At 33.5% G+C, this 24,492-nt stretch overlaps 1 protein-coding gene across 9 annotated transcripts in view; it reads left to right on the plus strand.

Moving 5' to 3' along the window:
* Window positions 1-24,492, plus strand: part of LOC128156409 (dipeptidyl aminopeptidase-like protein 6) — a 113,859-nt gene that overhangs the window by 13,973 nt on the left and 75,394 nt on the right. For 2 of the 9 annotated variants that reach the window (XM_052818538.1, XM_052818545.1), the window contains exon 1: window positions 14,921-15,010. The exons of 3 other annotated variants lie outside the window; for them this stretch is intronic. In XM_052818538.1, the coding sequence (XP_052674498.1) occupies window positions 14,936-15,010 (75 nt within the window). In that variant the 5' untranslated portion in view covers window positions 14,921-14,935. Of the gene's footprint in view, window positions 1-3,169; window positions 3,882-14,920; window positions 15,011-21,989; window positions 22,468-24,492 lie in introns of those variants that run through there. 4 more of the 9 variants (XM_052818530.1, XM_052818539.1, XM_052818540.1 and 1 more) reach the window with 4 other exon arrangements.

Genomic DNA, 24,492 nt, shown 5'->3' on the forward strand with positions numbered 1-24,492 from the left:
CAACATCAGAGACTATTTATTAGCATCCAATGGAACTTTGGACCTTGTTTTAGACTCGATTAAAATTAACAAAATCAATTTGATAATCGAAATCCATTGACCAGACTTCTTAGGGATGGGACGATCCACCGATGCACCGGTGCATCGCGGTATTTATTTTGACGATATTTGGATCGATACATTTACCATTAATACAACGATACCTTACCGAACTTTTTTTAATTTTTCAAAAATATCCGAGCTTCATATATCGGCTATTTTTAGTCCACGCGCCTAATATGAAAGTACAAAGATGGCGGAAAACCTCGTAAAGTTGTCAAAACTGTTAGGAAGCTAAATATGGAGTGTGGAAAACTTTTGGAGTACTTGTTTATGAAAAACTAGTGTACACGAGACTAAAGTAATTTGTAAATTGTGCAACGCTCATTATGAATATAACAAAATAACTTTGGACATGCGGTAATACATCGGCAGGTTGAATAAATTTTAAACTTTTATTCATGTTTTCATTTAATTGCAATGTATCGTGATATGTATCGTATCGCATCTCATGTATCGTGATATGTACCGAATCGGCTCAGTACAGTATCGTCCCAGCCCTAGACTTCATTCTATCATGCTGACCGGATGCAGGGGGATAAATTGTCAGTATACGATTTAAAAAGTTTACAGTTGAGTAATTATTCAAGTAAGGAATAATAAACATGATAAGTTATGCAGCACAGGACCTTAAGGTGGTACTGGACACCTCCGTATTGTAACGTATTGAAATAAACAATACAATCAATCGGTGTAAATTCATATGTTTTTCTTTCCCAAAATATATACCTGACGGTCTAGTACAATGGGTTAGAGCGTTAGCGAAGAAGCTGTATGTCACGAGTTCGAATCCCAAAAGGGTTTTTATAATGTTTACATTTCCAAAACATTTTAAAGCATATGTTTTGGTCAAATATAATAAACTTGGAAATTTTAAAGCAGGGACAGTATATTGATTATTATGTACTTTTATCCACATTATTATCGACAGGACTGTGTGTTATTTTTCTCTTAATTTCATACTGATTTAAGGGATTCATAAAACCTAAAATAAGAAGATAAATCCCTGCGACATAGAATTCTTTGGGGTTTCTGTACCTTAAAACACTTGAGTAATATACATGCATATCATTTAAAGAATAACTATAAATTCAAGTAACTGTGGTTTAATCGTTATTTTGATCTGATTGCAGTAAATACCATCTGTTTCAACTTCGTAGTAAGAATTGGTAGTCAGTAGATGTTATTCTCAAAAGAAATAAAATTTAAGCCAATTTGATCTCATTTTCATCAACAAAAACCTTACCGGATTGACAAAAGAACAGAAATTGATATATCCCGATCAAAATCATAACTTTTAACTGTCCTTTAAAAAATGTTGATCCATTGTGATCGAAATTTGTAATGCTTCAATCAAACGGATTGCAAAGGACATTATTTTTGCCCATGGTTCGTTCTATTACGTTCCATCAAAATTATATTTTGCATCGTTGTATATAACGTAGATTCTCTATTTATCTTTAAAAGCTGCTTGGTCCGATTTTATATCAAATTTTGTATACTCTTCTAAACGATGGCTATGCTAAGTATGTGTATAATGATAGATATTGCTGTAGTTTTCCCGGTCAATTAAGCCATATTTCAATGAGAAAAAGATGTACAAATTTTTAACAAAACAAACGATATAAAAAGGGTATCGCGTTATTTCGCCTCAAATTAAAATTTGCCCCTAACGTCGAGGTGGCGATGATTGTATTACGACTTTGACATCGTTATATAACAGAGTCTAAATATGGGTAGTGTTCTGGAAAATCAAAAATAAACATGTTTACATGCTGTTCACTATTATTTCTGAAATTTGTTTTTTTACAATCGATACATTACATCCTGGTTGAAAAAACCCAAACATCCGGGGAACGAAACCAAACGATTCCCTTTCCTAAACATTCCCGTGATGCAATTTGGTTTGTGTGTTGTTGTTTTTTTTGTATGGCCATAAAAAATTATTTTATTTACTTTGAATATTTTCAACTTCAAAAGGAGATCAATTCTGAAGGCGTAAATAGGCGAAAGTCTATAACTTTTCAAGATAATAGGTTTGTCTGAAAAGTTATTTGCTACTGTAATAGGTAAAACATCGGATCATAGGGCTTTAAGACCATTCATGAATATATTTTAATTACTAGTATCTCTGCAGTGAGGTCATGAATGAATACTCTCTCTCTCTCTCTCTCTCTCTCTCTCTCTCTCTCTCTCTCTCACACACACACACACAAAGAGAGTTGAAGAGGTTATGAATGTTTAAATACAAAGAGGAAATCAAATATTCAATGCAATTAGTGCCCAACATAAAAAGCAAATAAAGAAATATCCTGTTTGAAGTATAGAGAAAAATGTGTTCTATTGATCCAAGGGAGTTCGTAAACTGCTCCCAAAATGGTTTACTCCACACCAACATCGTTTATGAAATCAATGTATATATCCGAAGTCCTTTCAAACGAATTAACCAAATCTCGCGTTTAGGCATCAATTAGGTATCAACACCAGGTCTCGGAGTATCCCTCAGTTCCTGTGTATATTTCACTTATAATTACATTAATTGTTCCGAGAGATGCCGAGAGTTCACCTCTTTGAAGATTTCCCTCCTCATCTCATTATGATGTCGTTTTTCATCAATTACGGATCTGGGGCACACTCTCTCCATCGTATCGTATTTTAATCATTTATTACGCCGACAACAGTCAGGTCCTGGCCTCTGAAAGACGTGAGGAAGGCATCAGTGTTGCTTGGTCTGTGTTTTTTATGTCCCACGTAATTTTTTCGATCTTGCTTCGCCCTTTCTGGACCTGAGTCAAATCCCATTTTGCCAACAGAAACACGATTCTCAGATTGTTGTTAGAATTTCGGATTTTTTGTGAATTATAGATGATTTTTTTTTCCATACATATATCAGATCACGGTTATGAGATCCATTGTGAATCAAGATGCCTCCGTCAGAAACAGGAATTTAATTGGTCTTGAAATTGGAAGACAATTAATACTCAGTTGATAGTGATAGAAAACACTTAATAGCTACCGCTTACCTGTCGCTCTTCTTCCCCATATAGATTACTTTCTAATAGCACTGAGCGGTGTGATTTACGTAGAAAAACCGACACTAGGCACCGACTGGAAACCAGCCCTGGATCGGATTTTCTGACGGTCATCACTTGCATTATTTCCCATAACAGAATTTGTTTCTTCCGTTGTGGTGGCGTCGTAGCCAGATGTGGAAAATTGAATATTTTCATGGACCTTAAGCTTGCCATCTCTCTTGATCTGGAAAAGACATCGAATTAGGGAACTTTCACAGTGACAATGAGTGATGATTTTTGGAGGAAAACCTAAGGGACAGAGCCTGTATTTTAAACGTCCTGGCAGCTGCCTTAACGTATTACAAGGTTACGGAATCATTTCCTTTATGTTTCTCTAGAGCGTCGTTAAACTAAAGCCAAAATATAAAATCGTCGCAGCGGGACAAAACTTTTTTGAAAGGGTTTTCTGGTGCCCAATTGGTCTTTTATAATTATGCAAGACTAGTTGGTCTGGAATATATCAGTGCATTTTCTCCCGTTTCATTTATTGATAGTTTTAATTTCCTTTCCGTCACAATTGCATCAGTTAATTGATGTCACCCAAGAGAGCGTCAAAACTAACGAGATTCGTTTTACGGTATCACAAAGACCTCGCCGCGATAGTCGTGTGTGGACGCAATGAACGCCTCAACGTCAGTCTCCGTAAGATCTACCTCTGGAAAAACAAAGAAAAGCAAAGGCAAGGGAGGACAGTCCATGGACCTGGAGGTAGGTGAAATCGTCCCCCTCCCTCTCCAAGATTTACATTTTTTAAGGTTTTATATACTCGGATACTTCTAAGATTTGTACCTTATTTAAAGAAAATGATACTCGAGAACCCATATATATACATGTGTATATACATGTGTTAGCAGCAATTTGAAATCAATTCATCTTTACTCCAAATAGATTTTTTTTTTTTTTTAAATCTGTTTCTGTGGTTTAGGTAACACGCTACAAACAATTTTAAAAGGTTTTCTGCTGTTTTTACCGATAAATAAAGACCACAAATTCTGCAATTGATGTTCTTTCGAACTACATGTATCAAAATGTAAAATGGAATTACAAACACTAAACCTTTTAGCTTAATTCAATAATGATAGGCACAAAGAACAATCTAAAAATGTGGCATTTTAAAAAAATGGTTCCAACCTTGTTTAAAAGTTAAAATCTAAACACACTGTACGTATGAGGTTCTTAAATTATTTTATATTCAAGATAAAAATGTAACGCAATTGGTGTTCTGTCACTTTGTTACAAAATATGCCAAAAAAGAAAATACAAAGAACTATGCCAAAAAAGAAAACACAAAGAACATATGAATTTTATTAAAATGCATTTGCCCAAAAACTTATTTTAAATGTTTCTTCTTGGATTTGATACTGACAGTTCAAACAAATTTGGAAGCCGATATTATAATACTGCCTTTTAAATATTTATAACTGAAATCACTTGAGGATCATCTCCTTTAATAATCGATGGCTTGAAATCATTTATCAATACTTTAAAAGTAATATTTACAGAAAGACACGAACGTGTATTAATCAAGTGGACATTTTGCGAAAGAATTGAAGTCAATAAACTGGTTGGAATGTACAATGGGACATCCGTTTAAGTAATAGAAATCACGCGTGCATATTTGCATTTCTGTTGACTTAAGCAAATCAAACCATTAATGAAATTGTTGCCTTAATTTCTACTTAAAACGAAAATTACGCAAGTGAATGTAATTATAGTTGCTGACAATTGTCTGTTGCATAATGAATAGAACTATACAGCCGAGGCAATCTTATGAGTAGTTATCTGCATCTAATGGATAGCTGGTATAAAGGTGGAAGGGGTTTGAATATATCTCAGTTTGTTCAAAATAAAAACAGTTTAATTGAGGCATACACAATGCTAGTAGATTTGCTTGCGTTTTGGTGTTTTCGGATTACTCAAGATTAGTCGGTTTTTGTTGAGCAACACTTTTCATGGATTTCATTTCATCAAAGTAAAGAGAAGAATCTTATTACTTCTTTGCATTATTCAAGAAAAGATGTTGTCATTTACATTCCAAAACAACGATGAACGCACACAGTTAATGATTTAATCAATATTGGAAATGAAAAGAAAAGCACATAAATGTTTTCTTCAGTTTGCGAAACAAAACGAAACAAAGATCCTGGATCATTATCTTCTTCTTTACTATAAAGAAAATTGACAAGTTTAGTTGTTTTCGTTAAATCGGAATAGAAACATAGGCTATCAAATGCATCTTTGAACATCGTATCTATTTTTTTTTTAAATTCCCAAGCGATATTGATTGGATTAATTTTACATGTACCACATAACCTGTTCAGGTTTTGTAATGTTGACCGTGCGTGAGCATTGATATTAAATGTGCGATACATCAATGAAGTTCCTTAAAGTAAATACATTGATATAGATCATTTTGTTCAGACAACGAATCCTTCGAGGGCTAAATGAGCACTGGTGTGTATTAAAACGGAAGATTCGCCATTTTATGACTGATATCTCCCAACAAACAGTGATACGGGCGGAAATATTGATAATGTGATTATTAATTTCTATTGAACAACTGTTGTTGCCAATTGTTGGCATTGTGAATGCATGATTTATAAGCTATGGGTGTCCGCTTCCAGAAAAAAAGTAAATTTTGTTGACAAAAGAAATGCTTTTAATTTTGCAAAATCGGCATTAATTTAAAAGTGGAAGGAAATCCTGGTATTTCTTTTGTATGAAAATGAATATATTAGATGTTTATTTTGTGTCAATTTTAATAGTAATAATTAAACAAAATTTCACAATAAAAGATGAAATAATTTGAATCATCTTCATAACTTTCTCATGAACGTTATTTTCATCTTCAAATTTGTACACTGAAGTGAAGTTTAAGTCAAACCGAAGGCATTAACCTTTTATTGCCTGGGATACTAAATATCTAAATAATTCTTTAAAAGAAACAAAATCCAAATGAAATCTTATCTTTCTTTTCCGCATTTTTAAAAAAAACAACATGTATTAACTATTATTAAATTCTTTAGATACCTAACGTTAACAAATCTGTGTCATATCTCTCTGTTACCTTATCCTACCTACAAATGTACAATTTCACATTCAAAAGGCATATTATCTTATCTATTTTAATTTGTTGACCGTAGATTTACTGGTTTTTTCACAATCAATGTTAGATTTAATTAAGGAGAAAAGACACAAACAAATAATCAGATTTGTGAGATCTTTAGATGTTCCCATGACACCGAAAGTATTAAAGGAGAATCCAAAGAAACGTGGGTTGAAAATTTAGTTAAAACAAAGCCTTGTCACAAATACATGTAATGGATGTCAAAATTGTAACAAAGCAAAATGAAAAAAACACGCATGAGAAGATGAGCAATATTTTACCCTACAACAGAGACTCACTCAGTTGACATTTGAAAGTAATAAAACGCCGCGCGGTGGAGTATATTACGTAGTTGATATGAAAGTAAAAAGTCCTGAAATATAAAGGCAAGCGGCAGCAAATCGATACCGTTCAATCTAATACGCGATTAGGACATCTTGTCTTTGCAATAACCAATTCTTTGACCAGCCTGATTATGCCACGTGACCATCATTGGTTTTTGCCAATAAAGACTGTTTCCCCTTAAAACCGAAAGTGAACTTTATAATCCGCACTCTCGACATTCGATCCTTTGTTGACTGCCGCTCTGAAGGCAAACCATACTAGTTAAAACCTTAATTTCTTTTTATGGAATCAGCAAGGACGGATGCCAATGGCATTAAAACACCATACCAAGTTATCCTCTCCAAAGAATTCATTTGTACAGCTTCGCGTTGGATAAAGCAATGTAAATTGTAAAGTTTTCTAGGATAAGCATGCATGGGATATAGACTAGAGCAACATTTATTCCCCTGCTTAATGTTTTAACAAAGTGCTTTATCTTTCGCTCTTTCGCGATTTCTCTACAGAACTAGATAGAATGTTTGCAATTTTTTTACAAACAGCCTCAAGTTTCATGTAAGGACTTCTACTTTTTTTTAAAAAAAATTATTTTGTATCTGTTTGTAAAGAGTTAAATTTAGTTTTCAATTTTTTTTTTGAAATGTTTCCACCAACCTCAACATTAGAAGATTGGCAAAGTTTAAACCAATACTATTAAGGCAGACCCGGTTACAAGGATAGATGAGTCAATTTGATAAATATTTAACCAGTATTGTTTCAGAGCAACTATTACTTTGCCTTGATGATTGATGCAAACTGAATTATTGATTTCAAACCTCCGAGCGAAAAACAAAGAATGTGTCGATTTTACTGCAGAAATTCTGTTTAATACGAGCTTTTACAATTAGCCTTTACACTTACTAGTAAAGCGTTTGTAGTTCATTAGTTGTTAAATATCCTTCGAATGTATTCTGAATTTAAAAAAATTACGATAGCTAACGTGGTCTGCATTTCACTATATTCCTTATATTTTAGGTGGTATCATTGCGATTATTATGGAGGGGAAACGGTCTTTTTAACTGTATTCCCATATGATAATTTTTTGTTCACCTGAGTCAACTCATTGGTTTTGAAAGAAAGTCGTCTACTGACACGGATTAAAAAGTGACTGCATATTTAGAAAAAAAAACATTGATATGTCATCTTCTATAATATTTCATGTCACCTTTTTGTCAGGAAGGGTTATGGGTGGAGGGGGAGTTGGTTGGTATATATTTGTCTTATCATTTTATTCTGCTCAGGAAATCCGATGAAACAAATAAGTGAATTTGCAAATTTAAAAAAGAGAAGAGAAAGAATTAAACTGTCTATTAAAGTTAAGATATTGTAAAAGCATCTGGAAAGAGGGTTGAGGAAGGTAACAGTAAATGGAGTTATCTTTTCTTGCATCTTCATAATTGAGTTATCTTCCTTTGCGTGTTTATATTTAGTAATTAATCATTGAATATAATGTAATTAAGAAGTTGTATAATCAAAAGAGTTATGCAAGTATTTTTGAAACAAAAACAGTTTAAATTTCTAAATAAACAAATATACTTGTTGATAGTAAAGTAATAATTGGCTACCCCAAAAAATGATAAGCATTATTTGAAATGATTTTGGTATGGTGATGTAATGTTTAAGAAGGTTGAATGGCTATAATAGAAGGAGTGAGTAACAAAATGATAACACTGAAAGATGTGGGTTTTTTTTTGTTTAAATGCCCACAGGGCGAGTTTCTGTCTGCCTGGGGATGGGGGTAGGGTGTTTTAAATAAAACATGTATACCAGCCACCTTGTTTAACTATGTTACTCAGGTGACCGTTGATGCCTTTTGCCCCCTTGCTAATTCTAAAAAAGGGGTAATCATGCATAAGGGTAAATGTCAAAATGATACCGAAAACGTACTTCTTACTTTACCCATAAGATCCCCCGACATTTACATGTAGGTGTTAAGAAATTATTCCGTCAAAAACGACTAAATTTTTATATCAGCATCAAGTTGAGAAACAAGTATTGGTTTGTGATAAAATTTTCTCAGGCATTGAAGTATCAAATAATTTTTCGTTTAAACCATCGTTATTGCAACTGAAATTTATTTTATTTATTTTTTGTTGAAGTAGAATGGACGCACTGCTGTGCCATAAAGTTGAAAACTATAACCAAATCACACACCAGAATTGACATCGTTTCCAACTGACACTTAAATTTTAAAGTTAATGAAAATATATTTTATGTTTGATAATACAGTGTACATACAGGAGGCCCACATGTACGAAAGCCGAGAAGGATCATTCGAGATTCGAGATTCAAAATACGAGATTCGAAATACGAGATTCGAGATTCGAAATTCGAGATTTAATATCTAAATTAACCAATCAAATCATGGATCTGAAACCTGTATCCTAGCAACATCAAACTGTTCTAAATAAAGATCATTCGTACATGCTCTTTCCTACAAATAAATGTCTTAATAGTTCTTATATTGTGGTTATAAAATGGTTAAATTAACATTGATAAATTGACCCCACACAGGATAAACAATTAAATTAGTGATAACACTGTGGGCTTTGCAAATCTATGTGATTTTGTTTGTCCTGTATGTATTTTCCCCCGAACCATTTTAACCCGTTGTGTATTCGCCCCAACTGTGTAAAAATCGGCTTGCGAAGAAAGATCTGTTTAATCCAAATAATAAAAACTGAGTGTGGTTTTATCTATGAAACGAAATTCAATGAAATAATCGACATGTCAAAATATAGGTTATCATAAAGTTTTAAACCATAGAAGATATAATGATTTACAACCTCAACGACAACAATCCAGATAGGAATAGGAATATTTTATGGGGTTTTTTTTATCATTTTCGCTAGCTAATGTAAGACATCACAAATACCCCAAACCCCCTCACGGAAAAGGAAATGCTAGGTGATGAGAGAGAGAGAGAGAGAGAGAGACAGACAGACACAGACAGACAGAGAGTTTTGTAGTGTCAAATTCAGTTTTGATTTAGAATTTGAAATTAATTTGATTTGTTACAAGCATATATAGACAATACTTAAGCCTCTAAAAGGAGAAAAGAGAGGAGGTAGCTAGGGTAGGGCAGACCAACTAGCAAGCTTTAATTTTACATCGACTCTCTCTCTCTCTCTCTCTCTCTCTCTCTCTCTCTCTCTCTCTCATCACCTAGCATTTCCTTTTTTGGCTCGGCAAATTAATATAAAACTTTCTGTGTAGCTCCATAACGATGCACTGTAGATAAATTATGAGTAGTTTTACTTTTGATAAACAGGTACATATCCGTACTTGATTTTTAATTTGACTCTTATAATCGGATTTAATATTCCAATAAATATAGGTTAGGAAGAGTAGGCGGGACTTTTTTGCGCATATCCTACTGTACCATTCATTCAACACAGGTATTAGCACTCATCGAGTTCGACTTGCTTTCCTTTTTTTCATCCACTGGATTTAAAGCTATTAATTTTTGAAAATAATTTGAATTTATGGCCTGATTATATATAAATTAGAGCTGCGCTGGTGCATCTATTTACCCAAATGGACCAAAATATAACCAAATGAATCTAAAAATTTTGACATAATTAGTTTTAAACGTACGACTCGTTTTCAATTCTAATCGGGTATGTCCTTTAGAAAAATGTTGAACAACACACATTTTAGCAAATAAAACGACAATTGTTTCATTTTTTATGGGGAGGGAGGTGGTGCCGGTAAAGGACATGTATTGCTTGTGGCAGTTGTGCTATACTCTCATTTGTTTAAATAGGTAATACTACATATTGATATAAAATGAAAGTTTCCAATTACACTGTACATAGCTTCTATCATGCATTTTGACCCGTGCGATAGTTTAAAACAATTTTCAAAGCATTTAATGTAATTCAACCGATCATTTTTGAAATTTAATTTTCTGGATCCCCGCCTGATACGTCCGCCTTCTTGTATATTAGAATTACATGTACGTTGACCATATGTATACATTAACTTAATCGGCTATGTTATGGGACGATAACATTTTTTATCAATGTTTTTGCAGGATAGGTAACAAATAACAGCCTATTTGTGGGTTTTTGCACTGATTATTTGAGATAATTTGCCGCCATCTTTTATGCATTCCACACACCACTCACAGTTTCTTTATTTGGTGTTCTGTGTGTATGGCGACAAATTGGTAAATTTGCACCTCTCACCCCTTGTAGCTTCATCCTGATTACATTTTATCTGGCTAAGTGTAATGTAGTAGTATATTAAATACACATAACTTTGTTTGCAGTGCTTATTTACATCTTTAGAGATTTACTTACAAAAAAGTAAACATTTGTATGACTTATATGTAATTATTGTCAATTTTGGTGCGGGGGGGGGGGGGGGGGGGGTAGGAAACTACAAAGAAACTTAACTTGGCTGTGAAACATATGCTTTTATTCTTTCTTGTTGATATATCAATAAATGAATTATAACAAAATACATGTACAACAATTAATTTTGAAATATTCATGCACAATCAAATTTTTAAAAAGTTTTACTGTTTTCTGCACAAGAAATCGGCAATGTGAACAAATTGGCACCCTATCATCCCTACCTTTAATTGTAGAGAGTAGGTATCCTTCTATATTGAAAACAATTCCAAAAGTAAGACTCATAATAAGTTTTTTACTGAGGAAAAGGAAAAAAATTGTATTTATTAATAATTCCGTATGATGTGATAATATCTCAGTGATTTGTTTATAATCATAGTACTAGTGTATCACTGTATGCATACATAAAAACGATAAGTAATGCTGATATTTATTAGTGAAACAGGACAGATTATTAATATTTAGATTATTTAGATACATGTACTAATCTTCATGCGGGGATCTAGAAAGGAGGGGGTCAGGGGATCTGGACTCCCTCCTCGGGAAAATTGGAGCTTATTAAATTAACATAGTAAATTTTTTTAAAATTGGCCTAGGACCCCCTACAGAAAAAATTAGCTACGCTTATGAAGTTCTCTACCATAACCGCATTTTTACACAAAAGGGGTGAATAAACCCGGGTTTTAAAATATTACTGGTGGTGAAATACCCCAGGGTTCAAACGCATCAGGTGGAAATGCACCAGGGCAAACAAAATCACTTAGATCTGCGAAGCACACTGCATTATTACTAGTCTACTTAGATATTCTGTGTAGAAGTAAATACAAATAATTATTTAGTTAGGTAGGGAGAAGTGAACATAGCATTTATTTGTAGGAAAGAGCATGTACGAATGATCTTTATTTAGAACAGTTTGATGTTGCTAGGATACAGGTTTCAGATCCATGATTTGATTGGTTAATTTAGATATTGAATCTCGAATTTCGAATCTCGAATCTCGTATTTCGAATCTCGTATTTTGAATCTCGAATCTCGAATGATCCTTCTCGGCTTTCGTACACATGCCCTAACGGTCACCCAAGTACCATAGCCCATGCACGGACCTGCCGAGGAATCACTTATATGTATTTAATTAAGCTTCATTCTTGAGTAAGAAAAAATAGGGTAATGGCCATCTCATTACCTGAAATCTTGAAAAAAGACAGGTATATTTGAAATCTATAATTTTGGCGAAAAACTTTACTATAAGAAAAAATGACCAGATATTAAAAAGGTTCAAATCTCTAATGATAGGAAAAGTTTACCATAATTTGTTCAATGTCAAGATTGCTTTTACGTGACTGCATATATTTTCATAAATAAACTAAAGATGGATTGTTTTATCTAAGCACCCCCTCCCCCCCCCCCCCCCATGAATCCCTAAGGGCCAGACAGAATTTCTTCTCATTTTCAGGCTGCATTTAGCATCTTAAGATGAAGAGCTCTATATAATCATACATGTAAAGTCAAATACTGAATTTAAGAGCTGAAATATTTGGATTTTTTCTTGACTAAATAATAGTTTGATAAAAATGTCATATATCATATAAATTGTACGGAAGATCTGATGGTTCATTTGTTAACCTTCAAGCATCCTTAAATTTGATTGACAGCTTCAATCATTCTCTTATATGAATATGTATTCACCTCTTGAATAAAACTTCAACAGCAGAGCAAAATAAAGGATTAAATATAATGACCAGAATATACTAGCCCCCTGCTTTATGTGTCATGAATTTTAATTCAAGAAGAAAGCTTTATGGTCTATCTAAATATGCATTCAGTTTCTACTCGGTGCGAAAAGATGCAAAGAAGATTATTAAACTGATTTACATTATATAAACGTTAACATTATATGATCACTTTGGCAATACCCTGCAGTATGAAAACCACGCACTTGGGATCATGAAATTTACAAGTTTAGTAGAGGGCTTCCTGGTCAACATAACTATGAATTAGGTTTTTCTTTCAGATATGTGAAGTAGAGAGAAAATTTTTGGAAAATGGTCAAATTTTCAATTTACCATTTTGGCCCTGCCCCTTGGGCAATTCAAAGTAAACACTATAGTATGTGCAATGGAGTTGTATGCAGAAAAAACTCCATTATTTTCGTTCTCAGATTGCTTGTTACCTCCTGTTAAATTGTAAGGAAACCATTGGCTAACAGCTGTCACGTGAAGACCATGTATATTCCATATACCGTTAGTACACGAAAATATACATTAACAGAGTATTACATTCACGTCTTGCGAACACAAATATCAATTTTACGTAGCTATACGTGTCTCACAATCGGGATAAATGTCTTTAAGACGACAATCTGGACCGTTATGTCTTGGAATATTGGTTAATTCCTTTCAAGTTGTTTGTTCTCATGTAAAACTTTCTACACCTCAGTTTATAGGCAAGGAGAAGTTATTTTTTTTAGATGATAACAAAAAATTGCATTGCTTATTCATATGCATGTTCTTAATGAAAGCAAAAGTTTAAAATATGCTAGTACATGTATATACCCTGTTTTCGGGTCAGGTGGACTATTTCATCTTTGATATGTTCGTCTATTAAGAGGGAAAATATTGCTGTTTTAACAAATTAATGATGTAGAAGTATTTAAAATCAAGAAGCTGTATATATTTTAATGATACTTTATTGTATTCGACATCTTATTAATAATTTCATAAATAGTAAAGTTCAATTTAAGAGCTTTTAATTAAAGCTATCGATATAAGCAATATTTTTTTTTTTTTTACATGTAATTGAATTCATGTATAAGAAACTCTTAAAGATATCAATTTGTTATTTTTAATTAACGTCCAATGTTCCCTATAGAACCAAACTTTAAACCAGTAAAATCGTCTGTAATTTTTGCTTGCTTTTTTTTAACATACAGCACGAGCGAATAGCTGGAGTACGCGGTATTTTCGATGGGCCAGTCGATTAAGGGAACTAAACAATAAATAAACCAATGGCCGTATCTATTTATGGGTGTTTTGTATTTAAGAATTCGAGAATAGGAGTGCAGAAGTTGTCCGTTATAAAACAAATGATCTGAAATCTAATTGTCCGTAATGATTGGACACCCACCCCTATTCCCATGGGCAGGTGCTCTCTCCTCCTCCTTATTAAGCGTTGATGGGTCAGTTATCGTCTTCTTCACGTGACTTCGAAGGCTTTCAAAGAAACCGCTCTCGGATTTCTGATCCATTTTGACCTTTGTTAATTTAGTCAATCAATAAAATCGTGATTTGTTTTGTTCTCAATATTGAGCGACCTTATTATTACATGTGTCAATAACGGTTGATCTAGGGGTGTTGACAGGGAATGTCGTCATGAAATGGGCTTATTTTCATGTAGCCCAACAATTCTGTCGTCATATTCTGTCGAAACCATTAATGTCTGAATTGCTATAGATTTTTGGCTGAGATTGGATAAGATTGTTTGTCAATAATTATTGCCATTAAATTGTTTCCATGAGAAGAAATGATACAAGTTTAATGTACAATGTATTTTCGTTGAAGGCTGTAAGCCTTTCCTGTTGCTGTGTATAGAATTTGTAGCAAAGTGTTCTTTTGAGCAGTACGGCAATGGTACCGTAACTTCTGTTTTATTTGGAGACCTATTTCTCAGCTCATGGACTACTCTTAATACAAATGGTCAGGCAATTGTGAAATTCAGCTGCGACATGGCTCGAAATTTTATTGAAAATATGATTACCCAGTTTTTTCGACCGATCTAAATCACTCTTTTTGGATTTGTATGTGACATTGGTTTGCAAGCATGAACTGGTGCAGTAGACTGGTTGAATATTGAAGGAAATAATCAACTTCCTTTGTGGTTTCCAAAGACGTTATAATTTGGTTTTTAAAATATAACCAGTGATGAATGCATCGACTAGTACTAGCGGTTTAGCTAAACGTCCAAGGGTAGTGCGTCTAAGGAAAGTAGATATTCAGGTAAGGTACATGTAACATGTTTTGTTTTCAGTAATGCCGTCTTTTATGGGCAAATGTTAAAGCTTTTCTACTGTTGCACAATATCAATTCATTTTTACCGTGTAAACAATTAATGTTGACTTGCTATTAAACTGTTGATATTTTGGACATTATTTGTCATTAAATTGAAAAAAAATAATCTATTGAACATAACACGCCATCATGATTATGTTGCATAATAATGTAAACATGTAAATATTTGCAAAATAATCTATACATGTTTGCAAAATTAAATATCTAAACACGAGAAAACACATGTTGAATAAATATTATTTAATGCTTAGTATTAAATGGAAACGACATTTTACATTATTTCCGTTTAATTACAATCACCGCAAAAAAAACTTTCGTCTTAGATAAAAATACGTTTATTTTGCATACGACAGAGCTTGATTTTTGATATACTATTTATCTGCAGGACTTTTGGAAAGTACTATGTCGCTATAATTTGTGATATTGTAGGAACAGATCTTGATTTTTAAATCTAAATAACAAGTGTGAATTAAAATACAAAGTTAAATATAAAAGAAATTACTTATTTGCTCTTAAAAAAGGCTTCATAATCTACTGTTTATACATGCCACACAATTAGAAGAAACCTCAGGCAGAAACATATCCTGTAAGAAAAATAGATTGGACTTTTTAGAGGGGAAACATAGAAGACTGTGGGTGAAACATACTTTTCTTGTTAACGGCATCATAGAAAACTCTGTTTGCCACCAACACACCGCATTTTATTGAGAAAAACGGATGAGGAATACAACATATTTCCGCTTTAAATAACGCATGGCTGCCGTTTCATTCATTTTCAAAATGACTAGCACTTCTAGGTCGCGATTTTTCTTTGATTTTTGAAAACCCAATTCTAACGCTTGGTTGATTGAAACACGATATCGGCAGTGCCTCTGGTGTGAGAGGAAATCGTTGGACATCTCTCTGAAATGTTAGGAAAGTGTAAACAAATTAGCATCTCTAAAGGATAAAGCCATCCAAAAACAGGAAATGGATCGACCCAGGTCCCCATTTTTGACTCTGATGATATGCTGTTGATTCAGAATTGCTTCCTTACTGAAAGGATGCTGCAATGTTATTATTTTTTAAACTAATTTTTAAATTCTTGTTCTCAAAATACGTTAACAGTTGTGTCATAAGCACGTTCTTAGTTCTTGCGCCGCATTCGTGATATTAGAAAGTTTAAAAAGCCCAACACTATGTTCGAATTCGTTCAGGAAGAAATACTTTGGTCACTGTACCTGCATGATCTCATTATAGATTTATTTTTCTCTCCAGCAAATTGTATTGCTAATGACTTAAGAATCTTTGATGACGGATCGTTGTAAAATTGGCCTTAGTCAGTCTTTATTCAATTTGCAAAAGTGCTTATCGCTGAATCGTAAGATAATATCTAAAGGGTATAGATTGTAACATAAAAATATTGACAGGTTTGTGCGAGGCTTTTCGTGTAATCGTATATCATGCAAGTTAATGCCGACAAAGAAATAAAAAAGGTGAAACTGAATCATGACTCATTTGCTAAAACAATGTTTCTGTTTATAAGTCTGATTCACTACTTAAAGATGCCTTTTTGGAAGAAACATATATGGCGCCTTTTTATAGAGTTTGTCTTTTTATAGAGGACAGAATGTCATATATATTATTCTAGTCGACAAATATCCCCACCCTTGATTTTAGCAGTGTTTCACAATCGCCCACTATAGATGGCAAACAATGTGGCCCACAGGCATTGTGTAAACTTCAAGTCTGTCCGTATAAGAAATCGGAATTTATCATTTATGCGCATGTGTACATGTAAATAGGAAAATTTATGTTCAACAGGCATATAAAGTGATGACTAGGGTGTAGCCAATATTTTATTGGTTTATCTTTTCTTTGCCAGTGGGTAACTGATGTACAATGTCTCAGTAAAATGCAAAGGATCATAATTATCTTTAATTGTAACATAAAAGTTGATGAACTCTGATAAAACTTCTCAAAGGTATATGGGTGTCGGATTATAATATGCAGAAGAATAAAATTGGTATGAGGAAAACGGTAGAAAATGCATGCTTTGCCTCTCTTTCACTATGTATGTACAAACTGAATTTAATGTCAGATGTATTTTGAAGTCGCATGTTCCTCTGTAGAACTATAGAGAATGCACATCATATTCTAAAAGCGAGCTCTGTTTGTTGTATTTTTAGGTCATAGTCCAAGTTCTTTTGAAGGAAACTATTAATTATCCCAGTATCAAATGACTTAAGCGAGCCTGCTTTATTAGTTGCCAGGAGTATAAATATTTTTATAATCACCTCAATCCCCAGGCTGATCAATATTTGTTCTTTCTTTTGTCAGGGAATATTCCTATTGATAACAAATGGAAGTTGCAATGTTCGTAAAGAGATACCAATCATTTGAAGCTGTGTACCCATGTCTGATATAGTACAACTTTTGCAATTAATGTCATCATAAGGGGGATCTCTATCTGTGTTTGAGCAAAAAAATCAGGTGGGACAAGAAATGTAATCAATCTATAATAAGTTGTTGAAGTTGCTACAACATTGGTGATTCCCTTTGGTGCCTTATAAGTCGAAATTTGTGGTTATATACTGAAAATTGTTTTTTTCCTGTTTGGTCTCAGAAGACAAGTCAAAGAAAAACAACCCTCCCACTGAAACTAACAAGTTTTTTGATTACGACAGAGAGTAATTCAATGTGTTTACTTATTGAATATCAAGAGTCTGATTTGAGCTTATTTTATTTTTAACCAGGAACAATTAATATGTTTTCCTTTTACAACTGGGCCTTTTAGTTGATTTGATTATTGTTTAGCATTAATCAACTTATATTTCTACCCCTGGTTCTACGGATGGAACCCGAATGATATCTTACTTAAACGATTTTACTCTCGGGAATTTGCCGATAAATTGGGTAAAAAGGAAGATTCATACAAGATTGGACTCAATTGACCCTAGGTCAGGTGAGGTGAGGTAGTGCTTGGGCAGAGTCTATCTATAGTATTGATCGTGTGGAGAAACGCGTTCAATATTTAAAAGGTATATCTATTCTTGGATGTATTTCAGACAAATATTAGGACAATGGTTATGATATAAGAGAGAGCCTCTACAAAATTTGTGAAATCAATGCTCTTGGCCAATACGATAGGTTTTCATAGTACACCGGAAGAAAAAATAATCAATGTGTGTAGATACTAAAGTTGTTGTCATTAAGGGCAGAAAGTTGATGATTCCTTTACCTTCAGAAACAGCCGACAAAGTACATGTAGCTGTAGATTTAGTATTATACATTGATGAACTCTCCTCTTTATAAACAACAATCACCATGTTACGGGACGTTGGGACTTTTATCTAAAAATCAATCCAAAAATCAGTTAAAACCAATTATTTACAGAAGCAAACATATTATATGTATAGGATTTTACTCTTTATCAGCTTTAGTTGTAATAGTTGCACGTCCTTGAAACTATGAAGGTCAAGGTCACTTCTACCCTTTTGGCATGTTTCACTCCGTTTTTAGTTTTGATCTTTCCAGATTTTCTTGTTGAGTCGCAATGAATGTCCTTAGATAAATGTCCCTAGTTATAGAGTCGTCGTATGCGCCAAACAAGTGACTAATATAAGTCCATCTAACAACTATGACAGAGTATCAGAAAGTGACAATAACGATGGTAAGAACGAAAAAATATCCCAAATTTAATTTATTGACAAACCAATGAGAATGAACTACTTTGTTGTCCCAGACGGGCGCTAAAAGTACAAAAAAAACTGTATTATTCTGTAAATCCTGGTAGCACCGGCAATTATACTACAGGGACCCCTGTACAGTTATATATATGGTATTACCGTCAAACTGTATTATTCCCAATCGACGTCTGACATTTTCCCGTCAACAGAATTAATCTATTTGTTGACTTACTTAAAGTTCCTAATCAGACAGAGCAGCAACTTGTATATAATCAGTATATTGAAGACTGGTTCTCTTTCTTTCTATGGACGAGTACTTTACACTCTGAAATTGAACTCAGTATTACAATTACAGTTTGCTTACTCGAAGTCAGCAAGTCTACAAACACAATGCTAAGCAAGCTCCGATATGAAAATCATACCCAAATCGTTTTTTGATTGTGTCGAAGTATCAGCTTTGTCCGTCTGTTTATCTGTCTGTACAACGCGTTTGTGTCTAGTACTAAACTTGACATTGCGTTTCCAAAAAAGACATAGCATGAAGGTCAATTTATTTTTTAAAAAAAGTTTTTTAGAATTTAAAATATTCTTAAAAGAAATAAAAAATTCAAAACAAATTGTGCATTATGTGATTTTATGAAAGAAAAAAGACGTGAATTTCACACAAACGTTTCAATAAAATTTTGTACATCAGATTCATAAAAATATATTTTGCTGCACAGTGTTACGTATATACATGTTTATACCCTATAGACGTGCAAGAATGATTTGATAAAGGTCAAGGACATATAACTATATGATCAAATTCATGTGCTGTGGAAAAGCTTCGCGATGCAACTTATTCTTGGCACCCAGATTGTTCCTAATCTGAGGGTAGGTCGTTAGCCTGGTCCAAGGTCAGTTGATAATCATATTAGCTCATACGACGTGTTACTTAATATGTATCAGTAACAGCCCGCAGGGGTACGAGTCTGATTGGCTACGTTGCCGGTTAGATTTTTTGTACATGTCGCCATCAGTTAAGCGCCTTAGAGAGGATGACGATAACGCGGCGTCGGAGAAACGTTTATATATCCTATTACATTCATTTTGATGCATCTAGTTTTATGTCTGCAGGACAGTATGATGATTTCTTACTACCTTGTCGAAACAACAGTTACTATTCGTTGTAAGAGGTGGGTTATCACCCACGGAGTCTGATTCTAAAAGTAGTTCACTGTTTCAATCCTAAAAAAACAATAAAAATTAAAAGCTGATAAGAGACAACTGGTTCCTGGTAGGATGTTGTTTATAATACTGGTGTAACGGTTTTATACCGTTATTTAAAAAATGCAAAGGTTCCTGTGGAAGAATTTAAATGTTTGAAACATTTTATGTTAAATATTTTAGAGTGCATTGATCATGAAATATACACTCTTAAATAATCTTTTGATTTAAACTTTAAAACAAACAAAAGTAAAATTTTAATATATTTGTTATAATTATTATATTTTAGATATCTCCCATCTGTGTGACGATACGGAATAGAGTATACTTTTAATTTCTTTATATCAACAATCTCAAGAAAGATTGAATATAAACAATGACATACTAGTTTTTGCTTTGATATATAGGTTTTAATTTAAAACGGCTTCGATCATTGCAGAACAACAATGTTCTGTTGACGTGGGTAATGAAATAGTTCAACTAATCTTATTACTTAGATTATAAAGCAGTAACCTGATTAATAGAATATATCTAATAAATGTTTCCTCATTGGTAATAATAAACTTTTCAGTTCCAATATTAAGTACTGCTTTAAACTGTGTAATTAACCACTTAGTGAATTTCCATTTAATTTATTTATTTTTTTTGACACATTGTGATATTGTATAGATTTAACAATTAAGTACAATTGATTTTTCGATTGTTCAGTATCTAAAACAGAGGCGATAGAGTAACGACTCTCTGTAGCATAGCTTTTTGACACACCTCCAGCTACGATCATTTAACGGTGTGAAGCAGCATTGATTTTACCTCGCCTTGAATACATGTATATCACTCTATGTATCAGAGTCTATACATATTGTAAGAACAATGTGCCAATCAGTAAATATTCTACAATGGTAAAGGAATGCATTATATATGTATTCATAGACAACCGCTAATAAAACCGAAATTTAATTGGAGACCCCTGCTGAAATCGATACCTTCGAATTCACTAGAGGCCGCCCTGATATGTTAAATGAAATATCGGTCTTTCTGAAGTCTTTGCAAAACTAAGGGTTCATGCTCTCTTGAGCAAGAAGGATTCTACAATTTGTCCAATAACACAGAGAACTATTGCATATCGTTGAAGCTTTGGCTGGTTCGTTGAACCTATTGTTTTTAGCTTACAGAACCTCGAATTTACATTTCGTTAATAAATAAAACCTTGATATTTGCATTCAAAGTCTTTACACTGCGAACGTAACTATGCTTCATAGAAATACAGTATAGATGGTTGTTATCCGAGGCATGTAATGGTGTTATGCGATGAATAATAAATATTTCAACAAAAGTCCATGCAACATGAATGAAAATACGCTCACTCCTGGCGAAATGTTTTTGTCTTTTATCATTATCAATTTCATTAATTAATGTGTATATATATTCCACCTCTGTTCATGGCAAGAATCACGCCATAGGAAAGTACGAAACGGTGCAGCTGGACCTAGTTAGTCAGTACTTAGATGTATTCGAAATGGGTTATCATAGGGCACACTAATTAACGACATCTCTATATATCCTTACTGTTTATACTATTCCTATCAGTGAAACCCAGTAGACACAATCACCTGTTCGACGAGAAACGATGAATATGCGATGCTGAAATCGTTGTGATCAACATCTTGCACATTTCGGGTTTAACTTACTTCTTAAAACGGATTTTATAAAAGAATTGTGGTTAATAAGTGAGGAGATTATACGTGTGAATGTGGATTTATGATTGGATCTAGGAGCATACTACCCGTAAAGATTTTACGACACTCGCATCAAGCCGATGTATACATCTCTGTAAAGCTTGGATAAAGCATTAGGGGACCCAAGAGAAAAAGATTGGTAGAGCGGACTATAAGTCCATTGGCTAGTTACTCTGATTAACTCCAAATTTGCATAGAAAGGGACAGTAAAAAGCGATTGAACGGGACAAACAATTAATATAACCGTCTGTGTCAGCATTACAGCTGTATACCCAAGCACTGTATCAATGGAAATACTTGTAACGAGTCTTTATTGAGAGAGAAAAAAATCATTAGTATTGGCGAGAGTGTTTGTATTGTCACCTGCTGGTACTTATACAAAACTCCTGCAATTTTATTCGCTTCCTTGATTGACTTTTGAAATTTTTGTAAACAAAGGGAAGAATGCACCGCAGGTGTACCTAAGTTATTGTTGGACACGAAGCAAGTCCTGGAATTTCTAATCACAAGTGAATTGCACAATGTGAGAGGCCTTGTTTAATTTGGAAGAATTTTTGTGCTCCAAACTGACTTGGATCTTTTTAAATTTGTCGGGTTTGGTTTAATTTTTGGAAAAGTCTACAAGGAAAACTATAAAATTTCTTCCTTTAAGGAAGCAAGACCCAGAATTTGGTAGCTCCTAGGTTTAACTTAGAGCGGCAAAACCATGACTATATCCACGGCTGGAGCTGTTTCTTCGGCCAGAGCCGAGCGGGCCACCAGTGTAGATTTGGAGGTAGGCATTTCTTGTTTTTACGTCACTTATACAGGCACGCTGGTCAGTACAACCACCGAGGAATTCATAACGAAAACCATCCTCCAATACTGTGAGATACTTCGTTGCTTGCTTGTAATCTCCATTCATAAGTATGATGAATGTTACAGTAGTTAATTACATACATATATACATGTATTTTACAAACGGTCAATGCATGATAATTAAAGTTTCAGTTATGATAATCATCACTCATATCGCATGTAACTGTTCCATGTAAATGTAAATATCATGATGTTAAGCGAAACAAAAAGCTTTAATTTAAACATTTCTTGTAATGCATCATTAGTTGAGATAACTAAAGACGTAACGTTACTTCTAAGCCATACAAGATACAAGGAGAAGAAATGGTTATAAGGCCTTTAATTAATTCAGGGCTAACGACTTGTGTAGCTTTATTTTTACCAGTTGCTTTCAGTATGCTCTCCAAAGACATTTTGCCAAAAGAGCTTTTACCCCTCGCCTGGCTTCTTGTTGTCTGTCCTTTACATCGTTTGGCATTCAAAAGATAAAAAAGCCCCACCATGGGAAAACACTGACTCTCTAGACGAGGCAAATCATATTATATTAATTAACCATATCACCCGAAGCCAATAAGCCACTAAAATATGCAAATGACTCAATGTATAAAAGATTAATCAACTGTTCTAGATAGAAAGAGTACCTTTGTTTTGTATTGTAATTAGCTGCATTGTTTTCAAACAAGTACACATTTGCTTTGAAATCTTTCATCTTAGAAAATGTTTTGTTTGATATGATATTGCGTAAACGGCAAATAAAATTGTGCTCTTTAAATGATTATCTGCATGAAAAGAAATTTATGCAGTATATAGCATTCCATTCCACCCCCTGAAAATCATTCGTTATTAATTACATGTACAGTCTTTGAAAGGTTTATAGTTTATCATTTATGGTAAAATTGGATCGATATTCCTTATTGATCCGTGTCTATTTACTATATTGACGTGAAAAACTATATCATTTGATAACTGCCAAAGATGACACAAGTACACGTAAAATCAATGATACCAAATGAAATAGTGACTGCAGTACTACATCAATTCAACCCGTTACGTCCTATGTAATTTTAAAACGGTTTTTTGTTCAAAACTTTTAATCTGGTGTTTTCATCAGTTCGATCTTTTTATGTGAGATAGTATCTGATGTGTAATACTATATTAGTTTTTATCCTTTGGATTATTCAGGCAAGCAAAAAAAAAAAGACCATGCAGTGTATGTGATCGCGAGTACAGCAGTGTGCACTGCCTGTTAGATGTGTACATTACTGTTTGTACTGCCCCACACCTACACTCTAAGTTATAACAATTCTCAGCAACAGAAGTTTTTATAATCAAGAAGGTATGAATTCAGGTGATGTATAAACTTACACATCTTCCATCATCAGAGTCTCTGGTAAAGATATTGCCTCCAAGGGCCTCGTCTTTAGATTTTCGAAGCGAAAGCTTACACTAATAAAATTCATCATTGTAATAGTACAATGCAAAACCTGGATCCATAGATTAAGAGGTTCCTTGGGTGGATTTCCGGTGATAAAAAAGATCTAAACCATGAAGAAGTTGCTATTATTTCTAACCTTTTTATTTGAATCAAATGGTTTTAATTGACTATTTGTTGAGCTATAGTATTTATACGGAACACGGTAACAAGTAAATGTTGAACTTTCTTAAACTTTAGAGGTACCATAACATTTTCCTTAGGAAGCTCATTAAGGATCTTTTCTCAAAATTGATTTGTTTTTGAATTCCGATTTTGCAAATACATGTGTATATGTGGATATTGCAATTATGATGTGAAGGGGAGATGAAAACTTTTAGGTTAAGGTACAAAAAAAGGTGTTTTTTTTTCACTGTATAAGGATGTATTTTGTTAATTTGAAATCTTAGAGAATAAAAAATGTATATTAGTTTTATTCGAGCAAACTAAGCATATAAATGCTTTTATGCCTCTCAAACAAAATTTGAAATA

Source organism: Crassostrea angulata, chromosome 7, assembly GCF_025612915.1.
Source record: "Crassostrea angulata isolate pt1a10 chromosome 7, ASM2561291v2, whole genome shotgun sequence".
NCBI lineage: Eukaryota > Metazoa > Mollusca > Bivalvia > Ostreida > Ostreidae > Magallana > Magallana angulata.